Raw genomic sequence first — 25,707 nt, forward strand, 5'->3', positions numbered from 1 at the left:
GGGTACCAGGCGTCTTCTCCAGGAATTTGGGGTCAACCTGGGATTCTTCTTCCCCATCACCCTCTCACATACAATCAGTCACCCAAACTTATAACATAGGTAACACACACCCATTTTCTTTCTCTCCCTACTACAATTGCAGTATAACATAGTACAGTCATTTTCAAACTTTCTTTTTTTTTTACTTTGAGACATAGTAATACCACATAATAGATATATAAAAATCACTGAAACAGAAGTTTCATAAAATGGTATTTATCCTTCCTGTACACAATATACTCTGGTATTTTCTGTTCTCCTCTATATCCATTAAAAAAATGTGGTTACAAACCATAAATTGATTTGATAATTCATTAATAAACCACAAAAACAGGTGGTTGAAAGCCCGGGTCCTAGAGTCAGACAGGGATTTAACCCCCTACTCTGCTATTTCCTAACTGTAACCCTGGGCAAAGCACTTAGCCTCTTTCAGCCCCAGACTTCATTTGTAACAAACAAATAACAAAAATAACACTATATCAGAGTCGTAGTAAGGATTAAATTGGGTTGCAGCAAGGATTAAAGTGAGTATGTAAAACTGTATGCCCAGGGCCAGGAATAGAAGATGCTCACTTGATATGGGTCAATATTGCTCCCTTGATCAATATTTGTTGATTCAGGCCCTCCTCATTTCTTGCCTATGTTACTAGCCCCTTCCGGAAGTTTTAAAGGTCTTACCTGACCTTTCTGCTTCTAGTCTTACCCTGCTGGGATAATCTTTCTAAAGTGCAGATCAAATCATATCAGTCCAAAAATTCATCAGTCACTACCTATGGTGTTTGGGATTAAATACAAGCTTAAAAACGCATTTAAACATCTCTAGCCTTTGCTTCCTACCCAACCATACACTGGAGAGAGAAGGCGCTACTCCCTCTCTCGGTGTATGCTCTACCTTTCCCCATGCCCTCCCCCATGATGTTTACTAAACGATTTGCCCTGCCTCTGGGCATATACTGCCCTGCCTGGGTATATACTGATTTATTTCTACCTTATTTATCTTCCCATTTCTGGTTAGCTTTATGTGGCATAAGCTCTAATTCAAGAGTTATTTCCTCTGGGAATCATATCTGGGCCACCAGGCTGAGTTAAGAGTCCCTTCTCCAAGTCCCCTTAGCACCTTAGGTGTATCTTTATAATTGCCCTTATTACATAGATGACCTGCAATCAGAAGGTCATCTTCTGATGATGACCTTGTTCATTAGACAGCAGGCAGCTGGAAGACAAGGACCTCATTTTTCATCTCTGTGTTCCCCAAGTACTCAATATGCATTTAATGAATGAACGAAGGTTTCTACCTCAGAAATTTCCCATTGCAGCTCTGCTATGCCATTTTTCTGTTTTCACTGGAGAAATACCTATTATGCTAGAACTCCAAAGTAGTAAAAACACTTTTTTCTTTACCTAGGATATTTATTGTCAATTAAAAAGACAGTCACTGATTTTAATAGAATCACCTGTGGATTATTTTTAGTTGAGAACAGGCAATCATCTACTAAGAAAACTATACTAACATTCTCCCTTTCAAATCTAACAATGTGAATACAAATAGAATTACATTTTCCTTCAACGTTAGTCCTACTGCGTTGGAGACAGCATTTGATCTGTAAGTCAATTTACTTAAAGATGTAATTGTGGAGTAACAAAATATGAAAACATGTATTAAAAACTAGCTTAAACCAGCTTTTGATTTAGTTCTTTCTATGCAAAACAAAAGCCCCCCAAATTCAAATAAACTCTAAGAAATTGAGAAACTATTAATGATTTACTCACCAATTATGAAAGAAAAATTCTAGTAAACATCTCAATAGCCTTATTTCTTTCTCCACTAAATAATTAACTTGTAAATTTCATCAAGTGATCAAATAAGATGTATCCTTTAAAGAAAGTAATAGTCAAAGAGTATCAGCTTTCTGTACTGCAAAGGCAAATAATAACAAAAATCAATTAGACTAAATTTGTTTTTATAAGAGCAGACTACTTTCTGTGTCCCCAGTTTTACTGTTCTTTATACCCTACTCAAGTTTTCCTAAGCCATTCCATTTTTTTAAACATCTGGTGTATTAGATAATGTTTAAAAGTTAATATTATGTGTTGGCAACCCACTATTTACCTGGAATTTATAAATAAATTTAAAATTTTCTAGTAATATGGACACCAAACAGATTTAGAATTTTCGAATTTTGTATTACTTATCACAAAAGGTAAAATATATAAGAATATATATATTCTTATATATATATATTCTTTTTTTTAAGAATTGTATTAAATGGACAACTGAACTTTAGCTAAGAATAATTATATGCTGGTGTACTTTCTAAGTTGTGATTATTTCTAGTATGCCCATTTTAAATTATAGTCATTGTAATTTCTGGATTGTCTACAGTTGGAAAGTCTACTTACTAGTCTATTAATTTTATGAAGCTTCTAACAAATTGTTCAAACACTTAAGTTTCCCCATATGCAAAATGGGAATAAGTCTACTGGTAAGCATTTCTAGGAAGATTTTAATTGATATCATCTGTATCACTGTTGCCACACAGTATTAAACAAGGCAATCAGAGTCCTGCAAAAAGTTAACATTCAGTTAAATCTGGAGATATTGCAATAACAATATAAGCCCCAAAATAATAAAAATAAAACTCCAAAGTGCTTAATAATTATTAACATAAATTTTTTCATAAACATAATCTTTAAAAATAATAAGTCTGTTTCCTGTTGCTTATAATTTCAAGTGGCAGAAATGTAAAGATGTAATTTTGTTGGCTTTGTTTACCTTTTTTTTTTTGAAAAGCAGAATTCTATGTAGTATATAGTGAAATGAAATGGCAAATGGTATAATCTTAGGAAATTCCAGCCCTATCAAAACCATGTAAAATCACATAAAAACATTTGAAATTATCTCCTATTTTGGGATAATCTTTTAAAAAATTAGTTCAATAAACTGATTCTTAACTTATGTAGGTTTATAAATTCTTTTGGTCTTTTTCCTAGATCCAACAAATTGATAGTCACTGTTATTCCAAGTACAATAGAGTGAATAAAACTGTACATTGTAAAGATCTTGAAAATGTGTTACATACAATTAGACAATTTTGTGGAGACTCCTGAACTTTTAAATTCTTTCTTGCTTGCCAGCAACTCTATTAACCTGTAGGTGAAACACATTAAAGGCCTTAAATTTGAAACCTGGAACTTAGCTGACCTTGGCTTGAATCCTGACCCCACCACTTACTACTTTAGTATCTAGTGGTAGATCCTTTAACCTTTCAGAATCTGTTTCCTCAGGTAGAACGATGAATAACAATACCAGTCTAGAACCTGAATGAAGCCAGAATATTACACTGACTAGCACACTGTTAGTGCTTAATAAATACTGTTTCATTCTCAGCTCTCCTTGAGTGCTAGCAAACCCCAGTTTGACTATTTGGGGAGAGACTCTTTTTGGTTTTGTTTTTAAATCTAGTTACAGGATGTTTTTTGACTCTCTATAGCAAGTTCCTTTAAAAGTAATCCATCAATGCGTTTACTGAGCTACATAGTATTAACTTTAACGGAGTAATAACCAGTGAACTAGTTTAATGAAGAGTATTAGCAGATTTAAACAAATTAATGAAAAGCTATTTCCGTGCGGTTTCTGGTATTACTCATCTTAATTTTTTTACTAACAGATGATTACTATCTTCTCCCGATTATTGCGCATAGAGACGACTGTATTTAATTATGGTATTGTTTAGGTGGGTTAATCTTTAACTTGAAGTAAAATATATTGACAGGGTAAAATGAAAGGTTTGAAACAGTGCAAGTCGAAAACATGGTCAAGCAAGAAACGGAATTACCGTAATTCACGGTCAGAAGATTGATTAGAACGCCTTTGCCTTCAAGAATTAGATTCTCTGCAGAATGAAAGTGCTAGAGAAATTAACAAAGGCGAGAACACCGGAGTATGGTGTTAAACCATCTTGATAATCAGAAGGCTCAGAAAGGCTTGAAACTTCATCGCAGAGAGGATTTTCTTTTTACCTTCCCTGCCTCCCGCAATTAATGCCATTTAATATATACTGTCAATTATTTTTGAAGGGAAAATATGCCTTAAAGCAGCTCTCAATAGGTTACTGACATGCGCCACAAATGTCATTCCACCTCAAACCCCTTCCAAAACCTAACAATCACTTTTAAGCCTAATTCGGGGCACTTTCGTGCTTCACTAAAGCCAGGTCTTCGAGGCAGGCGCATCAGTACACTTATTCCACATCCTCCTGAAAATCAGCAATTTCAGTGCTAAGACAGAGAAGCGACTAGCTATTTGTTTCTAATTTAAAACCAAGCGATTTCCAAAAACGATTCGAGACAATTTTCAATGTTTTCAACTACGCAGTGGCTTATTTCTACAATTCACGTCAAGTAACCCCTCTCCTCTCCGCCCGCGCCATTCACCTCCCACCGCCCAGGGACCTAGACCCTCTGCGGCCGCCCCTGGCTTCGCTCAGCTTAAAGGGCCGGGCGCGCTTCTACGAGCTTCGGTGCGCACGACTTCGCCGCTCTCCGTAGCCTCTACAGCCAGAGCGGTCAACCAATGGCCGCCTAGTCTCTTACTCATCGTCCCGCCTTCCGGTTCCACTGAAGCCAATAGAAAGCGCCCTCTAACAACAGAAGCCAATGGGAGGCCGGGGGCGGGCTTATCATTGGCTGCGGGCGTCCCGCAGTGCAGTCTGGGCCTCCCCCTCCGTTACCCTGGAGCCGAGGTCGCCGCGCCGTTGCAACACAGGAGCTGACGTCCCCGCCCCTACCTTAGCCCCGTGTTCAAACTTCCCGCACCCCAGCCCCCTGAGCGCCCGCCCCGCAGCCGAGTCTGGCATCCCCTCTTTGGCGGCCAGACGCCGAGGCCCCGCGGACAGAAGGTAAGGAGGCGGGCGCCGCGTCCGCGTTGAGGAGGGGCGGGAGCGGTTTGGAGGTGGGCTTTGGGGTGGGCGTGGGGATAGGGGGGACTTGAGGGTGCGAGGTGAGGCCGGGCTGTGCGGGACCCGCCAAGCAGGTGGGGGCGTGCGAGTGGAGTTGTTAAAGGATTAGGGATGGAGGAGGACTGGGGGACGCGGGGCGAAGGAAAGTCCTCGGAAAACAAATCTGGAGCCCGGCGGCTGGGAGGGGGTTGGGCGGAGGGGAGGTTGACCGAAAGGTGGGGGATTGGGAAGTTAGGATGAGAACGAGTTCGGGAGGGGTTGCTTTGGGAGATCAGGGAAAGAAGGAAGGGAGCGCCTTGCAGGAGGATCTAGAGAAGGGGTTCGGAGTTATTAGAAAGCCCTAGGGGCCTGCAGACACTGAAGATGGGAAAGGAGGGACGGGGCAAGGAGGGGAAGGAGGCTGTGAGGCTCTTTGTAGCCCTGGAATTAATAAATGATAGGAAGTTAAGACTGATGAGTGTGGAACGGCTCTTTGGTGCAGGCTGTGAAATTTTTACACATCCTTCAGAGATGGGATGAGAGGAGGGAAGAGTTGGCAAAAAAAAAAGTGCCTTCTTGGCATCGGTGAATCGGAGTGGGTGCTCAGATACTTGGCGTTTTAAGTCGGCAGGACCACGGGGTAGTGTTTAACAGTAGTGAAGAGCACGGGTCCAGTTCACCTGAGCTTAATCCCCTCTCACTGACTTCTACCTGAGCTTAACCCCCCCTCTCACTGACTTCCACCTGAGCTTAAACCCCTCTCATTGATTTTCACCTGAGTTTAAACCTCTCATTCACTTTGTGGCCTCAGACAAACCACAGCTATCAATTAGTAACAAATTGGGTATTAAGCAGGAGAGTCATGCTGTCTGATCTCTGTGTCAAGTTTCAATAGGTTTCTCTAACAGGGGCAACAAAAATGAAAGCAGGATATCAGTTAGGAGGCTGTTGTAGAAGTTCAAGTGAGAAAAGATGGTGGCTTGGACCAGGGCAGTTGCAGTGGGGATGGTAAGAAATCATCAAATGTGGAGTATATTTTGGAGATAAAACAGCCTGGTTTTACAGATGGTTTGGTTGTGGGATGTGAGAGTAAGAAGGAATCCGGGATGATCCTTAGATTTGTGAAATGGATAATTTAGTAGATGGAAATGCCATTTAATGTGATCAGAAAAATAGGAAAGAGTGGGTAGGAGTAGAAAGGGGATAGATCATGATTTTGTACTGGCATGTAAGGTTGAAATGATGTTTAGATACCTAGCTGGAGATGTCACATAGGAAAGTGAATATATGAATCCGAAAGGCAGGGTAAATGAAGTCTAGGTGAGATCACCTAAGGAGAGAGTGTAGATAAAAGAAAAGAGGGCCAAATATGTGGTGCCTTGTGTACTCCAACCTTTAGAGGTCAGGAAGAGGAGGCAGACTGAACAAAGAAGACTGGGAAGAGACAGCCAATGAGGTAATGAGAAAACCAGGAAGGCAGGTGGCTATGGAAGTTAAGTAAGAAAAGAGAGTGTTGTAGGCAGGAGGGACTGGGCAGTCTCGTCCAATGCTGCTGGGGAGTCAGGGGTGAAGAGGACAGAAAATTGGTTCTTGGATTTCACCAGGTTGAATGTCACTGTCTCTTTTGACAAAAGCTATTTCAGTGGAATGGTCGGGATGAAAACCTGACTAGTGTGGATTCAGAAAAACATTGTTGGAAAGGAAGTAGAGATGACATTCTAGATTATAAATTACTCTTCGAAAACTCTTACTGGAAAATTGGAGCGGAGAAATTGGGTTGTAGATGCAATAGGCCATGGAGTCAAGCAGCAGCTTTACTAGAACCTCTTTGTTGATTGGAATGATCCTGTAGAGAGGGCAGAATTGCAAGAGCACAGTCCTTGAGATGGAGAGGAGTGGGAAGGAAGACAGGTGAAAAGTTTAGCTCTAAAAAGGAGCAGAAATGCTGCTTCAGTTTTAGTAGGGGGAGCGCCACACTATGGAATAGATGCACATGGAGGTGGCTTTAAAGATGAGGTAGTTCTCATCGATGGTTGGTGTTGAAATATTGAATAGGTCCCTCAACCAAGAGTCAGAAAACTTGTAGTCCATTTCCAGTTTTACTAACTTAGGTCTGTGACCTTAGATAAACTGTGATCTTGGGTAAGTCACTTTGTTTTTCTGGGTCTTAGTTTCCTTAATCTATGCAAAGAAAGGAGTGATTTCCCAGGGTTCCTTCCAGTGCTAAATTGTTATGTAATCTTATTAAACTATAGTAGTTCATTTGTTTTTGTTTGTACTTCGTAAAAACATTATTAGTTATTATTCTAATAGTTGTCTTACCTCATCTTTATCCATTTCTTCCTTTCATATTTTGGTCTAATATTTCATGCATTTTCTTTAACTTGTTAACTTTTGTTTTCCTGTTTGCTTGTTTGAACAGTTTTTCTGGCAGCCACTGACAGCCAGGCAACGGTGTTCTTACAAGGACTAAGGACTAGTTTTATAAAGGAAAATTTTCACAAGTGTCTAAATTTCCATTTTCTAGGAAGGCTTAGATCTTTGGGTTGCTATATTTTCTAAGGAATGCTTGTTTGTTGTCATGAAGGTTTGTAACATAATATGGGATTAGAAATACCTACCTTATTTCAGCATAGATCCTAAGTAATCAGAAGTTTGGCAAAGGTAACGAAATGTTCTCTAGCATTCCTGGGACTATTCTTCTCCTTTTTTTTTTAATTTAATTTTTTATTTTATATTGGAGTATAGTTGATTTACAATGTAGTGTTAGTTTCAGGTGTACAGCAAAGTGATTCAGTCATACATATATCCATTCTTTTTCGGGTTCTTTTCCCACATAGGTTATTACAGAATATTGAGTAGAGTTCCCTGTGCTGTATACTAGGTCCTTGTGGATTATCTGTTTTATATATGGTAGTGTGTATGTGTTAATCCCAAACTCCTAATTTATTCCTCGCCCACACAACGTTTCCCCTTTGGTAACCATAAGTTTATTTTCTATTTTCGAAGCCTATGAGTCTGTTTCTGTTTTGTAAATAAGTTCATTTGTATCATTTTTTTTTTAGATTCCACATATAAGTGATGTCGTATGATACTTGTCTTTCTCTGTCTGACTTATTTCACTTAGTATGATAATCTCTAGGTCCATCCATGTTGCTGCAAATGGCATTATTTCCTTCTTTTTATGGCTGAGTAATATTCCATTGTATATATGTACCACATCTTCTTCATCCATTCCTCTGCTGATGGACATTTAGGTTGCTTCCATGTCTTGGCTGTTATAAATAGTGCTGCAGTGAACATTGAGGTGCCTGTATCTTTTTGAATTATGGTTTTCTCCACATATATGTCCTGGGGGCTGTTCTTGAATTTATCGCTTTTAAAGTGTTCTCGTGTAATTAACATGTAATATTTTCAGGGAATATATAAAGGATACATACATAATTTATTGTGACTGTTTTTTCTAATCGTCTCTCTTTGATGGAAGAGCCAGATGCTGCCCTAAAAGAACTCATAGTGTATTTTTGCTCATTTTAGTTTCCTCATTGTCTAAAATGGCGTCTGTATCATCAGTAATTTTTGTTGACTGAATAAGTGTACGAATTGAATAGTAGTTTCATGAACTTTGGAAAAGTGATTGCTTATATCAGGTTGTCTTGAAAGGTCGAGAATAATTGTTATAAATAATTAGCCTAAAGATGACTTATATTTGCTGTTAAAGATATAGATCTGACCATATGTATTTGTCTCTTCTACTTGGAGGCAACATTAAAATCATATTAAAGAAAAAAAGAGAATAAACGTATAACATTGTAAGAATGATAGAATACGCTCAGTAGACGAGAGATTACAACACATTTCTGAAACATGAAAGAAATGACGGGTGGAATAGATTAGAACAGAACTATGTCCCAAGATATTCAAGAGGGAACTGCAGCAAAGAAATATTCTGATATATCCAACAGAGTCTCAGAGTATCTTGGGATTTAAAAAGTCAGAAAAGAAAATTGAAAATGGGGAGGAAGAATAATTAAAAAACTATAAATGGAATAGTTGTGCCTCCTTTTCCACCCAAGCTCATGCACAGCGACCGTCAGTGTAATACTCTCTGCCCTTCACCCCTCACTCTCTTTCCCATCAAAAAACATAGAAGTAATTTCTTCTGGAAATAAAAACAAAGATGACACTAAAGAAGAAGTAGAGCTGCCATGGTGGACATTTGTGTTTGGAGATAATCCCTCCTCATTGCTAACTTTTAGGGAGTCCCCAGCATAATGGCTGATTCTTTGCTGTTCATCCTAAAGCAACGCGTGCCTGTCAGGAGGCCCCGCTCACATGTACATGGTTTCCGTTCATTCTTTTTCTTCTTTCCTAAATATCAGTGGGTGACTAAAAATTATCTTCAAAGAAATAAAATCAGTGTATAAAAAAACCTAAGATGAACAAACTGAAAAACTGTAACTGTGTGAAACGAAGATAATTTCTGGATCAGAAGAGACCTTAAAACACACAAAATGTCTATTTAGTGTTCTCGGGAAAGAGAATGTATTGCCTCATTAAAGCAAGAACAGAATAATTATTTTAAAAAATCAGAACAAGAAAGAGTTCTTGCAAATTAAGATGTTTGCACAAATTAAAAAAAAAATTCCTGGATGATTTAGAAGATAGATTGAGTAAATGTCTTTGAAAATAGTCCAAAAAGACAAAGAGAGCAAGTCTGTTATTTAACCAGTAGAAGTTTCAAAAAGAGTAAAGGAAGAGTCAGTTATCAAAAAAGAAACCTAAGAACATTTCTCGTGCTTAAAGACACAAGTTTCCTGATTAAAAGGAAGAGGGAAAGAAAAGGGCAACACAATGAAAACAGAACCACACCTACGTACATCATTGTGACATTTCAGTATAGCAAGAGGGAAAATCCTAAAAGTTCCTAGGGAGTTAAAAAAAAAAAGATTACCTATGAAGAATGAGAATCAGATGAACATAACTAGAGTGTGAACTCCATAAGGGCAGGGATCTTTCTTTGTTGTTTTTTTCATTACTGTTGCATAGTGAGAACTCGAGAAAAGTATATGTTGAGTAAAAGAATGACTGTCACATCTCATAAGCAGCTTTGAGGGTTTAGAAGACACTGGAGCAGTGTCTCCAAAGTTCTGAGAGAGTCACTTAGAATTTGGAACCTATGAAAACTATCAAGTATGAGGCAAAATAAAGACATTCTCAGGCATGCAAAGACTCAGAACTTTTACCTCGGATAACCCTTTCTGAAGAAGCTACTTGAGGATATGGAGCAGTAAAATACAATGAAAACTAATAAAGACGATGACATGGGCCACTAGAAATGGTAGATTAACTCAGAAATACAGTAAAAGTTATTCCAGAATGACAGTGGTGCAGCGGGTAGAAAGTCATTGGTTTACATTAGAATAGGAAATTACTGGTCTCCAAGAAAAATGTCTTTTAGGAGGAAGAATAATGGATTTCAGGCTATAGATAGAATGACCAAGAAACTGATAGATATCAGTGATGTGATAAGAAGGATGCTTTTTCCTCTCAAGAAAAAAGGACAATTAGGAATTCTAGAGAAAAACCTCTGCGTAACCAACATGTAGTTGCATGTTGCAGCCATTTAAAATGAGGTGTGAGTTAAATCCTCATCTTTCATAGTCTAAAATTGCTAATTCAAGAAATAGTATAAGCACAGTACTATATATAAAATAGATAACCAACAAGGACCTACTGTACAGCACAGGGAACTATACTCAATTTTTGTAATAACCTATAAGGAAAAAAATATGAAAAGGAATATATATATATATAGATACACATAAGTGAATCACTGTGCTGTACACCTGAAACTAACACAATATTATAAATCAACTATACTTCAATAAAAAAAATAGTATAAGCAAAAAGTATAAGCCATTAAAATAGTTGTCCCAGGAAACAGGATTTGGATAATGGGGCAATGGATATTTCCTTCTTTTTTTTTTTTTAAACATGTATATGTTTGGGGCAGGGGTTGGGGAGAGAGCTAGTGTTGGTGTATATGAGATGAATGGCAGGTAATGTTTTTGTGGATTCTTACCCTTCGCAAGAAGAAGTTTAGGTGGGACCCCTGACTTACATGGGATAGGTCATAGGGAGCTACTGCTGCTATGTGCATATAAACAGAAATAATCTTCGTCCATATCATATAATCAACTTTTAATTATACTGTTAAAACTGAAAGTCTTTAACAAAGAGTATTAATCAGAATTTACTGAGTATCTTGTATGTTTGAATTGTAATGTACAATTATTGATATTTACCAAGTGCTTATTGTGTGATAGTTATTGAATTATCCCATTTAATTGTCACAACAATTCTTTAAGGAAGTTACCATTATTATTTCCACTTTACAGGTGAGAAAATTGAGATTTAGATTTAGATTGAGAAGTTAGGTGGCTTCTCCAGGTTTGCGCAGCTAATAAGTGATAGAGCCACTTAATTGCTTTAATCCATCATCCTTTTTTCCTAGACAGTTTTTTAAATGTGTAAATATTTTCTGTCATGATTGCAAAGTGAAAGATTCAGACTGATTTATATATTTTTTAATATTAGTACTTGTTGCTGATTTCAGATCAGATAGCTAATTGTAACAGAGACTGAGATTGCCAGGCACTAATAATCTACCAGGAAGTAAAACAAAATTCTAAGATTGTTTGCTTGATTTTGAAAAAATCTTTTTTGTTAAGGAAAATTTGAAACAATATGAAAGCAGAGGTAGAATAGTGAAGCTGCAAGTCTCCACAGTTTTTACATAGTTTTATTAACTCATGGCCAGTCTTATTTAATCTCTTTACCTCCTTCCCCTTGGATTATTTTGAAGCAAACCCCAGACATTATTTAATTTTACCTATAAATATCTCAACATCTACCTCTGAAATATAAGGACTCTTTAAATAAAGTAACCACAATATCATGATCTCACCTAAAGCAATAGCAATTCCTTAATGTCATTAAATATCCAGTCAGTGTTTAAATTATCTTATAATTTTCTTTTATATAATTTGTTTGAATCAAGATTGAAGCAAGGCTCATAGATTGCAATTGTTTGTTTTCCTTAAGACTTTTAAAAAATATAGAAACCCTCTCGCCATCTCTTCTTTTCCTGCTTGCAATTTATGCGTTAAAGAAGCCAGTTTGTCCTATAGGATTTGCCACAGTGTGGATTTTGCTAATTGCTTCCTTGTACCTCTGTCCCCTGTATTTTCTATAAATTGTCATTTCAGTTTAGAAGTTTGACCAGAATCAGATTTTATTTTTCTTGTAGGAGGAGCACATTACTTCAGAGGTATCCTTGTCCTATCTGGAAGGCACACAGTGTCTGATTATTTCTTTTCTATGGTGTTAGCAGCCATTAGTGAGCACTGTCTACTTTCATTATTTCATTAGTGGTTACAAAGTGGCAGTATTCTAATTCTGTCATTCTGATATTCCCTTTTTAATTTATTAGCTAGAATAATTCTGTAAAGAAACAAACTTTTTGGCCAACTCAATACTTCCCCTTATCTACTGTTTTGTTATTTTAAGATACAGCTCTTAACAGTATAGGTAGGATACATGTTTGATTTTTTTCTCTTTATGTATCAATTTCATATGAATGAGTTGGTTGCCTAGTGTCTTTCAGAGGTAACTAATTAGTTTTTAAAAAATAACATATGACCTCATGAATTTAAACATATTTGATGTGTCTTAATCCTTTGCTGATATGATTCTTATTGATGATGCAATTGTCCCACTGTTGGCTAGTCGGAGCTTCTTGGAGTGCGCTCCCGAGCCCTTTTGATGCTCCATCAGGAGTGCCTCACAGCTTTCTTGCTCTCTAGTATGACCAAATTTCTAGATTCTTAGATTCATCTTGTATGTTTCCTCTCTTAGATGTGGAATAAGACGTTTTACAAGGAGTTCTAGTTTCTTTTAAGGGAAACGGTATTTAGACACTACATTTGAGTGCTGGGAATGTTTGTTGCTATTAATTTGTTTCTCGCTTCTAGGGTTTTTCAGTGAACAGAGCTGGGAAACAGTGTTTTTTTTTTTTTTTTAAATGTAAAATCCATGATAAATTCATACTGATACTCAAAATTCACATTTTGGGCTCCAGAATTTTAAAACTCGTATTGGCTTATACTTGTTTGTTTTAGAAAATTCTAATACCTAACCGAACCAATGTAATTACTTGTTTGCTTTATCTCACAGTGCACATGTAGTAGCCTGAGAATAACAATGCCAACGATGTGATTATTGAAACTAGTTTTTAGAAAAATTTTGTAACTTTTTGTCAGTAGGATATATCTCACTAGGGATTGTGTTTTAAAGTCATTAGAACTGGTTAATCTGTGTGGTTTTGCCACCAACTGTATATATAGTTACATTTATTTGTTTCATTTTCTTTGGATTTATAGGAAATGCTTTTTAAAAATCTAATTTCTAAAAATTATTATTTCCAAAGTTGAGTCTACAAAAGTTATAGATAAAGAAGTCTAATTCCTATCCCTATCCCTGAACTCTGCTTCCTGCTTTCCTCTACAGCTATACTGTCCAATCAGCTAACCACTAATGCATGTGGCTTTTAACATTTAAATTAATTAAAATTCAGCATAATTAAAAATTAGTTCTTCATTCACACTTGCCACATTTCAGGTGTTCAGTAGCTACATGTGGCTAGCTATCATACTGAACAGGTTTTAGAACATTTCCATTCTTGCTGAATGTTCTGTTGGACAGCCCTGCCCTAGAGAACCCATTGTTTGTTCATTATTTAATTTGTTCTACTTTTCAAAAATATAAAAAGTTGCGTATATAAATTTATAACCCTCCTTCTTCATTCAATGGTAGCGTACTATACGTGCTTTTCTCCCTCTTCCTTTTCTTAATATATTCTAGAGATCACTTCAGACTGCAGAGAATATACAGAGGTAATCCGCATTCCTTTAATAGCTTCATAGTACTGTACTTCACTGTGTGGAGGTTTACAGTGTATGCAGCCAGTTCCCTATTGATGGTCATTTTGATTGTTTTAGTCCTTTCCCACTACAAAAGTACTACATGAATAGTAGTAGTGCTACCTTGTGCATGTGTCATTTTCATTTATTACTAGTATATACTTTTAACACTGATTTCATCAGTGGGCTTTTCATTTCTTGTAAATATTAAGAACAATTATAATTATAAAAGTAATCCAATTCCAGATGTTATTTTGGTATATTATGTATACCTTGGTTTGCAGTTTTTTTCAGTTCCTGAGTTCAGCTAAAAAGGATGCTCAGTGTTTTCAGTATTTTTCAATGACTGTGTGTAGTTGAGATCATATTTATATACCAGTTTGAATTTTTCTTTTACTGTAATAGTATAAGCATCTTCGTTGTTAACACAAACTTTCTGTAAACATTTCTAACAGTTGCATGATACTAGGCTATATTGACTTTTTTCAGTACTTTCCTTAATTTTGTTATTTTGCAGTGGTTAGATTAGGTTGCTTCCTTTTTTGGTTTTGTTTTTTGTTTTTTTTAATTGTACTGCATTAAATATTTGTGCATAAACTTTCCCCCTATTTTTAGGATAATTTTCTTGGTATCTGGCAATGGAATTATCAGATCAAAGGTTAAAAGCATAATTAAAGTTTTAATATATTTTGCCAACTTTTTTCCCAGTATTTTCTTGACAGCCATTCTGGAAGCATTGAGTGTTGAGAAATCTGTGATAATTTGATAGGTTTAAAAATGGTATCTGAGGTTGAATGTTATTTTGTGCCTATAGTTTGTATTGCTTGCTGTGGGTCTTAACATGTGTTTGCCCATTTATCTTTGGACTTCATATTTTTCTTATGGCATGATATGAGGTATTTATTGTTAAGGGTGGTAACCATTTTTCTGTCATGTTGCAAATGTTTTTTCATCAAGTGCTTTAATTTGATTAGTTTTTTTACATACTTTCAGTTTTACATTTTTATGCAATTTTAGATATTTTTTCTTTGGTTTTGTTAGCAGTCTTGTCCTTTACCACCATCCCCCAACACCCCACCCCCCCAAAAAAAGAAAGAAATTGGTGATTTGATCATAGTTCACCTGTTAAAAATCAGCACTTGTGTTTATTTTAAATCTTAAGATTCAAGGGAGTCAAGTGCAGTTAACATTTATTCAGAAGCAAGTATATGTCAGGTACTTTACATGTTCTTTATCTAGGCTATGACAGTTTGTCTTTTCTCCAAATACTGTAAACAACTGTGTGAAAATATAGATGAATTAAATTACAGCCTCTTTTAAAAATTATAAGCAGTATATTATTTTGCTTTTAGTATATTTCATTGTAATTAACTGTAGAAATCTATTTCATGAAATATGATGAGTTTCCTTCCCCCTTCCTTAATTGTAGGGGAAAAAGTGTATTTTCTGGTCCCTCCTGTGAATTGTGGACCACAGATACAGAGAGAAAACAAATTGCACATACATGAATATTATTCCCGGGATCTGAAGACTCTAAAAAATGCTCTTCAGGATTGCCATGGATTTTTCTGAAGAAAAGAATCTGTGAAATTATGTGAATAGAGGCCATTTTTCAAAGCCATGGGGGAAAGAGAAAGAAGTCCAGGTACTGGTAAAGAAAGTAAGGCAGGCAGACATTATTACTCTCACCGTTCATCTGATTTTGGAGCTACACCACAGTCTTCTGGCCGGTCATCGCTGGCCCATCCGTCCTCGCCGGCAATTATTAAGGGAAAAAATCCTAAAAAGCAAATTTCAGACAGCCAAGTGCGTCATCAAGGTAAGCATCCTTTAAAAAAGTCCAGTAGATCTAGAAAATTCATTTTGAATGCTTAAGGAAAACATGTATGAATGAAACTCTTCTATTAATATGTATATGGATATGTGCATGGAAATGGGATGATTTACATTTAGAAAAGGATATATTTTTATAAATGTTGCTTATGGTACTGTGTATTATCCTTTGTTATATTCAAAGTCATACGGTATACTAAAGAAAGAACCATAACTGAGGCTTCTCATTTTGTTTTCTCTTGTTCCTAAATAAATGATTATCTTGGAGTTCGTGAGGTACTGTAAAGGCAAAAAAACCACAAAAAGCCCCACAAAACACGTGGACCTTCCTTTATCTTCAATTTCAAAAAGTAGTGAGAAGCATTGATATAAAGTGGTTAAGGGGCATTTTTATAGATTGAGTAAAATTACTTGCCCTACTTATTACAAAAGTTCAAATTCAGCCTAGAATTGGAATTTGGGGCTTGGGTCCACCAGTCTGTTTTCTATTAAGCTGTGTTATAATGGAAACAACATAAATCATTAGAAATAATTTTTCTTACTAAAATGTTACTAGTCTGGAACTAGTTATTAATATATATTTGACTAGATAATGTTCTAGAAATCTCTTCTTCATCTTAATAAATCCCTGGTCAAGAAAACCCTGATGTACTTAGTAACAAAATATGTAAGGAGTATGAGTATATCACAGAAAAGTAAGCTAAGGTAAATGAGGTTTTATAATATACGTTAATAAATACAGCACAATATAACAGCAGTAGCTTAGAATGGTAAGATTGCAAGGCAGGGAGTGGTAAGTTTGGGAGATGAAAAGGAAAACAGGGGCAAGGCAATGAAACACCTGGAATCTTGTGTTAAGATATTGACTGTTTCTGTACAGGAGAATAGTTAGCTATTGAAAAGTTTTAATCAGGAGTTTGATTAAATTTGCCTTTACAGATTTTTACTTTGAAAAGTAACATTTGCTTTTTTAGAAGAGTGTATGTTCCTTTTGAAAGCAGCCCTCTCATGGATCCCTGATCTAGCTTCCCAGGGATGTTGATACTTTGAACAATTTGGATGCATTTTCTTCTTCTGTTTGTCTGTTTGTTTGTCCTGCAAGTACAATGCTGCAGGTTTCTTAGTCTCTTCCTTCAAATCTGTCTCAGTGCAGTTTTCTTGTTTTGATTTTGTGGCTGAGAGCATGATCTGATATTAAACTTTTGCTATATAATTAAGAACAAACAGACCTTAGGGTTGAACCTTAGAAAATGACTGTTTATTCCCAAGAAATCATTTACATACCTTGGGAATTACTGGCAAGAATACTTTTTCACTCGTTACCCAGAAGCAGTTTAGGAGGCTACCCAATTAAGGAGTCAGAACTTCTTACGCCTTATCTTATTTAAGAAGATAATTGAGAAAAAGCTATGAGAAACAGTTCTAATATCACCCAGAAAAATTTTGGTTATTGTCTTCAATCTGACTTGTACTGTTTTCTGCTTTGCATTATCTTTTGAATTAAAATCTGTGGTAATTTGTCTACCTTAGATCAAACAACATAACCAAACTGATAACTTTCCTTAAACACTAAGTTACTTCCTTTTGGTTTAAGTCACAATCATCAGTGTAGACTAAATTAAGGAAAGAACAAGTGTGATTCAAAAAGCATCTTTAACACTTGAATTTGTGGAATTTCATGTTTGATAACATATTCTTCCTCCTTTTAAATTTCAGCATGCTTTATTTGTGCTCTATCAGAAGTTATTTGTGCTCTATCAGAAGTAAAATTTGTGCTCTATCAGAAGTTATATGATAATAAAATTTAATAATTTATACATCTTTGTGTATTACATATTACATACTTATTCTATTTCTTGTTTTATCAGTAATATAAACACTGAGTTTTTGGTAGATGCATAGTTTATTTTTGTTACATGTTTTTTAAATGAGTCATACCGTAATTTTAACACCTGACGGAAGGAAAAAAGCATTTATTTGCCCACCCTCTTTTTGGTGGTGACTTAACAAGGGGGAGATGAAGAATGATATACACAACAATAAGTCATCTTTGTTCTGACTCCTGTTAGCCCTGTATTTCATCTTGATAGTTTTAAAAATGAAAGAGGTAGATGAACGCTAAGAAATATTTTTGAGTTCTGGTTAAGTGTACTTTGTTTGTAGATGTACTAATAGAATATGCTAAAAATCAATGTTCAGGTTTTTAGGATGTCAGAAGTTGGTTGTGGAAGCCCTTTCTGTCTGGCTAAATTGTTCAGTAAAATATTAGTGGAAAATTTTTATCCTGATTCATATAATATCTAGGCTTTAACTTTGCAAATTAAGTTTCCATTTGTATGAAGTCTTGTTTGCTGAGCAATATAATTTTATACATAAAAATCAGAGATTTGGAATGATTAACATTCATCCTTATGTACAGTCATTTTTATGTATAAAGTTTCTGTCACTCCAAGAGCTGAATACATATTCTATAATAGCATATAGATACTAAAACTATTAATTCAGTATGTTGGGAAAGAAAGAGAATTGAAATGATGGGTGCTCCAATTTAAAACTGGAGCAGTCTCTCCAATGGAAATATAATGCAAGTCACAAATGCAATGTTTTACTGCCACATTTAAAAAGAAAAGCAGGTGGAATTAATTTTAATACTATATTTTATTTAACCCAACATATCCAAAATATTATCATTTCTAAATATAGTTAATATAAAACATAGTGTGTGGAATATTCTGCATTCCTTTTTTTTTTTTTAAACTAAGTGTTTGAAATCTGGTATGTATTTCATAGTTACGGGGTATCTCAGTTTGGACCACCCACATTTCAAGTTTCTCAGTAGGCACATGTGGCTAGTGACTACTATATTGGATAGCATAGTTTCAGAGTTACAAGTAGGTTTTCCCTCATTTCTTTTTATTACCACTTCCTTTCATATATTCAAGCATTTATAGAGCTGCAATCCCAAATCAGTTACACATTCAAAATAGCTTCTATAAAACTTCCATCTCTTTAATGAAACTTTATAGTGTTAAATTGTAAATATTACTCTTACCCTTGTTTACATAATGAAATCAGGGTATCCATGGCTGGTAAAACGGGTAGGGAAACATTGGATTTTCTAGTTTTTCTTCATTTTTTTTCCCTCTGGAATGCATTTCCTTCTTGAAAAAATGCAGTCACCTTGGAGATTAAAGTTCGTTATTCTCAACTGTGGCAGACTTCCAGATGCCTCTTTTAAAGGGCAGGTGCTCTGTATATCAAGGCTTAAGTTTAATGAACTTTTAGTAAAAAGAAAAAAAACATTCCAAATTTTTGTGAAATATTGTGATTAATGTGTATTAGTTAACTTTAAAGGTTTCACATGCTTGTACTTTTTAGGGTGGAGTTTTTTGTTTATCTTGTTCTTAAATTATGCCAGATGTTTTTGATTTGAACATCACACAAAAGCAAGCCTCTGAGAAAGCATTTAGAATCACACCTGTACTGCTGAAGTGTTTTCTGTTTCCAATCACTGATACCTGGGATTAAGTTTTTGTCGCTGACAGAGTATATTTGTTGGAGAACTTTCTGTTTTACATGCAAACTTCAGTTAATCCTCACGACAACAAATGAGTTGTTATCCTCATTCTGTGGGTAGGGAAGATAGACCTGGAAAAGGTTTAAGTTGAATTGCTCAAGGATTTATTAAGTGGTAAATCTTCTTGCTGTCATGTTGTCATCCTCTTTCCCCAAATAAAGATTTCTAACTAATTAAAAAAACCCCGGGCTTCCCTGGTGGCGCAGTGGTTGAGAGTCCGCCTGACGATGCAGGGGACACGGGTTCGTGCCCTGATCTGGGAAGATCCCACATGCCGCAAAGCGGCTGGTCCCGTGAGCCATGGCTGCTGAGCCTGCGCGTCCAGAGCCTGTGCTCCGCAAGGGGAGAGGCCACAACAGTGAGAGGCCCACGTACAGCAAAAGAAAAAAAAAAAAAAAAACCCCATACATTTCCACATTTTAAATAATGATCCCAAATATCTTGGCACAAATGACTTGAATATCACAACATTTTGTCCAGTATTTATTAGGCACCATGCTAGTGCTGACGGTGCCTATGTTCAAATGCTGGCTGGCTGTCTTATCTGTAAAGTTAAAAATGGTAAAATAATTCCCTATAAACTATGGGGATGTTATTTTGCTGGATCAGAATATAATTCTTGAACTTTCTTAAAAGATTTCAAACCTTTCTTATAAAACCATTAGATTAAGAGCTCTAGGTAAAACCTGATATTTAATTAAATATTGTAAAATCATTTTTTAAGGAAACAAAGAATGTTGTGGATCCACTTGTGTTAGGATGAGTAAATAATACTACATCTGGTACAGCTTTCACTTTACATTATTACTGTTTCTTTTTTAGTCCCTAGGAAACCAAGCCCTAAGGGTCCACCAAACAGAAGGGGAGTCCCAGTGGGATTTCACTCCCAGGGCCTCAATAGGGAGCCAGTTCGGAAAGATACTGATCTTGTTACAAAACGGGTTCTTTCTGCAAGACTGCTAAAAATCAATGAATTGCAGAATGAAGTAACTGAACTCCAGGTCAAGTTGGCTGAGCTGCTAAAAGAAAATAAGGCTTTGAAAAGGCTTCAGTATCGGCAGGAGAAAGCCCTGAATAAGTTTGAAGATACAGAAAATGAAATCTCACAACTTATTGCTCGTCATAACAATGAGATTACAGCACTCAAAGAACGCTTAAGAAAATCTCAAGAGAAAGAACGGGCAACTGAGAAAAGGGTGAAAGATACAGAAGGTGAACTATTTAGGACAAAACTTTCCTTACAGAAACTGAAAAAGATCTCTGAAGCTAGACAGCTACCTGAGCGAGATGATTTAGCAAAGAAACTCGTTTCAGCAGAGTTAAAATTAGATGACACCGAGAGAAGAATTAAGGTAAAATTTCTACAGTTTCTAATTGTGCTGTTTTGTGTTATTCTTCATTGGGCATTTAATGTGCTCTTTTAAGACTGCTTATTGCAGTTCTGCATTGCTTGGAAATGAAAACTTCTTTTGGTATTATCTTTCTGAGTAAGAGATTAGGAAAAACTTAAGATTTTATCTTTAAGAGCAAGATGTAAAAGATTGTATACATTAATGGGCCACATGTTAATGGATATTTAATTCCATGGATCTTGGCCATTTGGGGGAAATACACTATTTGATTATGTGATTGTTTCTCTGAAATTGAAAATGATACTATAAGAGCTATAGTGTAGAAAACTGACATTTTGGGGCCATTGTGTAAGAAATGCCACATGAATAATACTTTCTGTTTTTATTTCTTTGAACATTTGTGAAAGATATATTTTGGAACAGGGTGTGCCTCTACTCCCCCAAATAAAAACTGAGGTGAGAGGTGGGTGGAATGATGTTAATAGTCTGAGAATACAGCAGATCTTATAAAAATATTTTTTTCTTATAATTAGAGAGGAAAAGAGTACTACCCCATGACTGTTATATGGAAAACTTATATTAGATGCTACCTGTGAGATACACACACACACACACACACACACACACACACACACACACACACACATATATCTCAAATCAAATAGTATATTTTCCGCAAGTGACTAAGATCCACGGAGTTAAACATCCACTGAAATGTGGTGCTCTGTGTGTGTGTGTGTGTGTCTGTGTGTGTCTGTGTGTATCAAACAGAAGCCCTGAGTCAGGGCTTAGAATTACTTAGAATTGACGAAGTAGTTTAGAAAGCAAAGGTAGGGAAAAAGTATGAGAATAATGCCTGCTGTGAGAGCTCTCTGAGCAAGGGCAAGTCAGAACTATAAATAAACTAGCTTTCTGCAGTGTATTAATTAGATGTTTTTAGTACATGGTATGATACTAGTACTTCTTAGTCTGTGTAGTATGCCAGGCTCAATCTACCAATGCCATGCCCAGAGACAGTGGCTTATTAAATGGAGTGTATATCAGTAACCAGAAAAAGTGCCTAGCTTATTCTCCAAAATTAGCAATCATTAACTCCTGTTTCAGTGCACAGAAGATATCTTATTGTATAGGTTCCACCAGTGATCAACTCGAACTTCAGAGCAACATACGAAAACTTTTTTTTAAGGACCATTTACCTATGTAGTGGGGTGGGGGTAGGGATGGAAGCAACTATTGTCATAAACAAATAGCTGACATTTTAATTATTTTTAAAGGGAAGTATAAAATGTGCCACATAATGGATTTTAAAATTAGGAACCAAGAGCACAGAATGCTAATTAATAAGTATGGTTGAAAACAACCCACACCTCTGTGCGTGTTTATATAAAACTAGAGAGAACACGGAGTTGCAGTACGCACGCACACACACACACACACACACTGCAGTTCTCTCTTATAGCCAGTTATGAAGGGGGTTGATGGAGTGGTAGAGGAGGGAAGAGAAAGAAGGAAGAGAGGAAAAATGGAATAAGTCTGTGGTTTCTGAGTTGTAGATGGAGTTGAATTATGTGGCTACCCACTTGAGAGCTGAAAATCAGTCATCTGTGATGATAAGTCTTTGAAATACTTGTTAACTGTATAGTGTCCTCAATTCTTACTTTTTTTTCTTAGTGGAGTTAAGAAATTTAAAAAAACTTTATTTTTGGTTAATTGTAGGTTGACATGAAGTTTTAACAACATTATGTAGAGAGATCGCATAGATCCTTCATCCAGTTTCCCCAGTGGTAACATATAGCATACTTAGAATATAATATTGCAGTTAGGAAATTGGTAGTAATACATTGATACAACTCATCAACCTTATTCAGATTTCACCAGTTTTACCTGGACTTGTGTGTGTGTGTGTGTGTGTGTGTGTGTGTATTTAGTTCTATGCAGTTTTATCACATGTGTAGATTCATGTGACCATCACCGTGGTCAAGATGCAGAACAGTTCCATCACAGGGAACCTGTGTTACCAACTTATAGGCACAGTTACCTTCCTGCCTTCCCCTGCTCTCTGATCTGTGGCATCCACTGATCTGTTCACATAATTTCATCATTTTAAGAATGTAATATAAATACTGGAATCATACAGTATTTAACCTGTTGCGGTTGGCAGATTTCATTTTTTCCCTTGAGCTCCATCCAAGTTGTTGCATATATCAATAGCTTGTTCCTTTTTTTATTCCCAGGTAGTATTCCATGGCATGGATATACAACAGAGTGTTATGGTATATCCCGTTGAAGGGCATTTGGATTGTTTGCAGTTTTTAGCTATTACCTATTAAAGCTGTTATGACCATTCATGTACAGATTTTTGTGTGAACATAGATTTTCATTTCTCTGGAATATATGCATGAAAGTATACTTGATGGATTGTACGATAAGCACACGTTTTGTAAGAAACCGCCTTTCTCTTTTGTAGAGCAACAGTACCATTTTACATTTTTACCAGCAATGTATAAGTGATCCACTTTCTCCACATCCTTGCCAGCATTTGGTGTTATCACTTTTTAAAATTTTACCCATTCTTACAGGTTTTTAGCACTATCTCTTGGTTTTAACTTGCATTATTCCTAATGGCTAATGATGTTGAACATCTTTTTATATGCTTATTTGCCATCAGAAGATCCTATTCATTTTGTTTGTTTTTTGCCTATATTTCTCATTGGATTGTTTGTGCTTTTACTGTTGAATTTTGATAGTTCTTTATATATATACTAAATGCAGGTTCTTTGTCAGATACGTGGTTTGCAAATATTTTCTCCCAGTTTGTAGCTTGTCTTTTCATCCTCTTCACAGGGTCTTTCAGAAGAAAGGTTTTAAATTTTGATGTGGTCCAGTTTATCAGATTTTTCTTTCATGGATTGTGCTTTTTAGTGTCAAGTTAAGAATTCTTTGCTATCCCTGGCACCCTTTGTCTGTAGCTCCAAAGATTTTGTACTGTGTTTTTATCCAAAAGCTTTATGGTTTTATGTTTTAAAGTCCATGATTCATTTTGAGTTAATTTTTGTATAAGTTGTGAAGTTTAGGTCGAGGTTCATTTTTTTTTTCCCCCACCTTTTAGTGCCCAGTTGCTCTAGTACCATTTGTTGAAAAGGCTGTTCTTCCTCCACTGAATCTGGCACCTTTGTCAAAAATCAGTTGGGCATATTTTTGTGGGTCTATTTCTGGATTCTTTATTCTACTGATATATGTGTCTGTCCCTCTGACGATACCACACTCTCCTCATTACAGGCTACATAGTAAACCGTATATATATGATTATGGTAGAGGGATTCATCTCATGTTATGCTTTGTTTTTAAAATTTTACCTATTTTAGCTACTCTAGGTCCTCTGCCTTTCCAAATGAACTTTAGAATAAACTTGTCTCTGTCTACCAACACCTTCCTGAGATTTTGATAAGAATTGCATTAAACATGGATCAATTTGTGGAGAATTGACATCCTTATTATGTTGAATCTTCCAATTTTTAAAATATATTTATTTATTTTTTTATTTTGGCTGCACTGGGTCTTAGTTACGGCACATGGGATCTTTTAGCTGCAGCATGTGGACTCTTAGTTGCGGCATGTGGACCCTTAGTTGTGGCACGCAAACTCTTAGCTGCGCCATGCAAACTCTTAGTTGCGGCATGTGAACTCTTAGTTGCAGCATGTATGCGGGATCTAGTTCCCCGACCAGGGATCGAACCTGGGCCCCCTGAATTGGGAGCATGGAGTCTTACCCACTGGTCCACCAGGGAAGCCCCGAATCTTCCAATTCTTGAACACAGTATATTTCTCCATTTTTGATTACTTTCATCATCATTTTTTAATTTTCTGGATTCAGATTGAAACAGGTTTTGTTAGATTTATACCTAAATATTTCATTTTGTTTGAAGCAACTGTAAATAGTCTCAGTTTTTTCTGGATGAGAAAATTATTTTTGAACTTTTATTTTCAAATTTAAAAGCTCATTTTTATTGCAAAAATCATTTTCACAAGGGGTTATGACTATTTAATGCACATAAAGGAATGGCTTAGCTTTAGAAGTTTACTGTCAAGTTTCAGGAATGTTAAGTTTATTAGCTCCAAGCCTCAACGTTTGTTTGGGAGATCTAAACTGCTTCATTTCTGTTGTAAATTATATTGGAATCAACATTTAATACGTTATTATGAACCTACTCTCAAATCAATCTCAAGTCAGCTGTCATATCAAACTAGCTCTCTTATGAATGGAGGAGCCTCTGCAACCCACCTGAGGGTAATTATTCTCTGCTTTTTAGCTTACCTTTTCATACTTCCTAAAGTTTTGATACTTCCTAAAGTTTTCATTTTGAAAGAAAATTATCTTTCATAATCTCAGTAATCAATCCAGAATTCGAAATATTTACTATTGAGTGTCTTAATTTAGTGTGAAATTTAGCTTTTGTTAGCTTTTGTTTTCATGCCTCATTCAGTTTTTCAAATTTTATTTAACACTAAGTTAATCTTTTTTCTTCAGACTCGGTGCCATTGACTTTAAGGGTAAGGGAGGAATCTAGGAGCTCAATTGTGGTGTTTCATTTTGCAAATTAACTAAAACCTGAGAAAGTCCCGAGTGTCCCTTGAAATTGCAGTAAAATCCTAGTAGTGCTGTCTTTAAGTTTTGTGCTGTTCTTTACTAAGGATGACTATCTGTACGGTGTTGTTTGTTTATTTTAGGAATATGTCCTTAAGCTGGAGTTTGTGACAGGCAACTTTGTTTATTTGTTTATAGATTGCCTTATCCCAGAAAGGATTTCAGGCCACAATTCTTATTCCCCTTGTGTTACATTTTCTTCCTGGGGGACGGGGGGGGGGGGGGGGGGGGGGGGGTGAGGGGCAGCGGGGAAGCATTCTTCAAGGTTACCTGTAAATAGTTGAGCTGTGAAAAACTTCCCTCTTCACCCTCTGTAAGTTGGATACAAGTTTATTTTGTT

General features: G+C 36.1%; 1 protein-coding gene across 1 annotated transcript in view; it reads left to right on the forward strand.

The window, feature by feature from the left end:
* Positions 1-4,767: 4,767 nt before the first annotated feature.
* The window catches only part of LCA5 (lebercilin LCA5), a 75,003-nt gene continuing 54,063 nt past the window's right edge, over positions 4,768-25,707 (forward strand). Inside the window, exons 1-3 of the mRNA XM_032651895.1 lie at positions 4,768-4,937; positions 15,390-15,779; positions 20,193-20,722. Coding sequence (XP_032507786.1) covers positions 15,581-15,779; positions 20,193-20,722 — 729 coding nt within the window. The 5' untranslated portion in view covers positions 4,768-4,937; positions 15,390-15,580. The remainder of the gene's footprint in view (positions 4,938-15,389; positions 15,780-20,192; positions 20,723-25,707) is intronic.

Source organism: Phocoena sinus, chromosome 12, assembly GCF_008692025.1.
Source record: "Phocoena sinus isolate mPhoSin1 chromosome 12, mPhoSin1.pri, whole genome shotgun sequence".
Classification (NCBI taxonomy): domain Eukaryota; kingdom Metazoa; phylum Chordata; class Mammalia; order Artiodactyla; family Phocoenidae; genus Phocoena; species Phocoena sinus.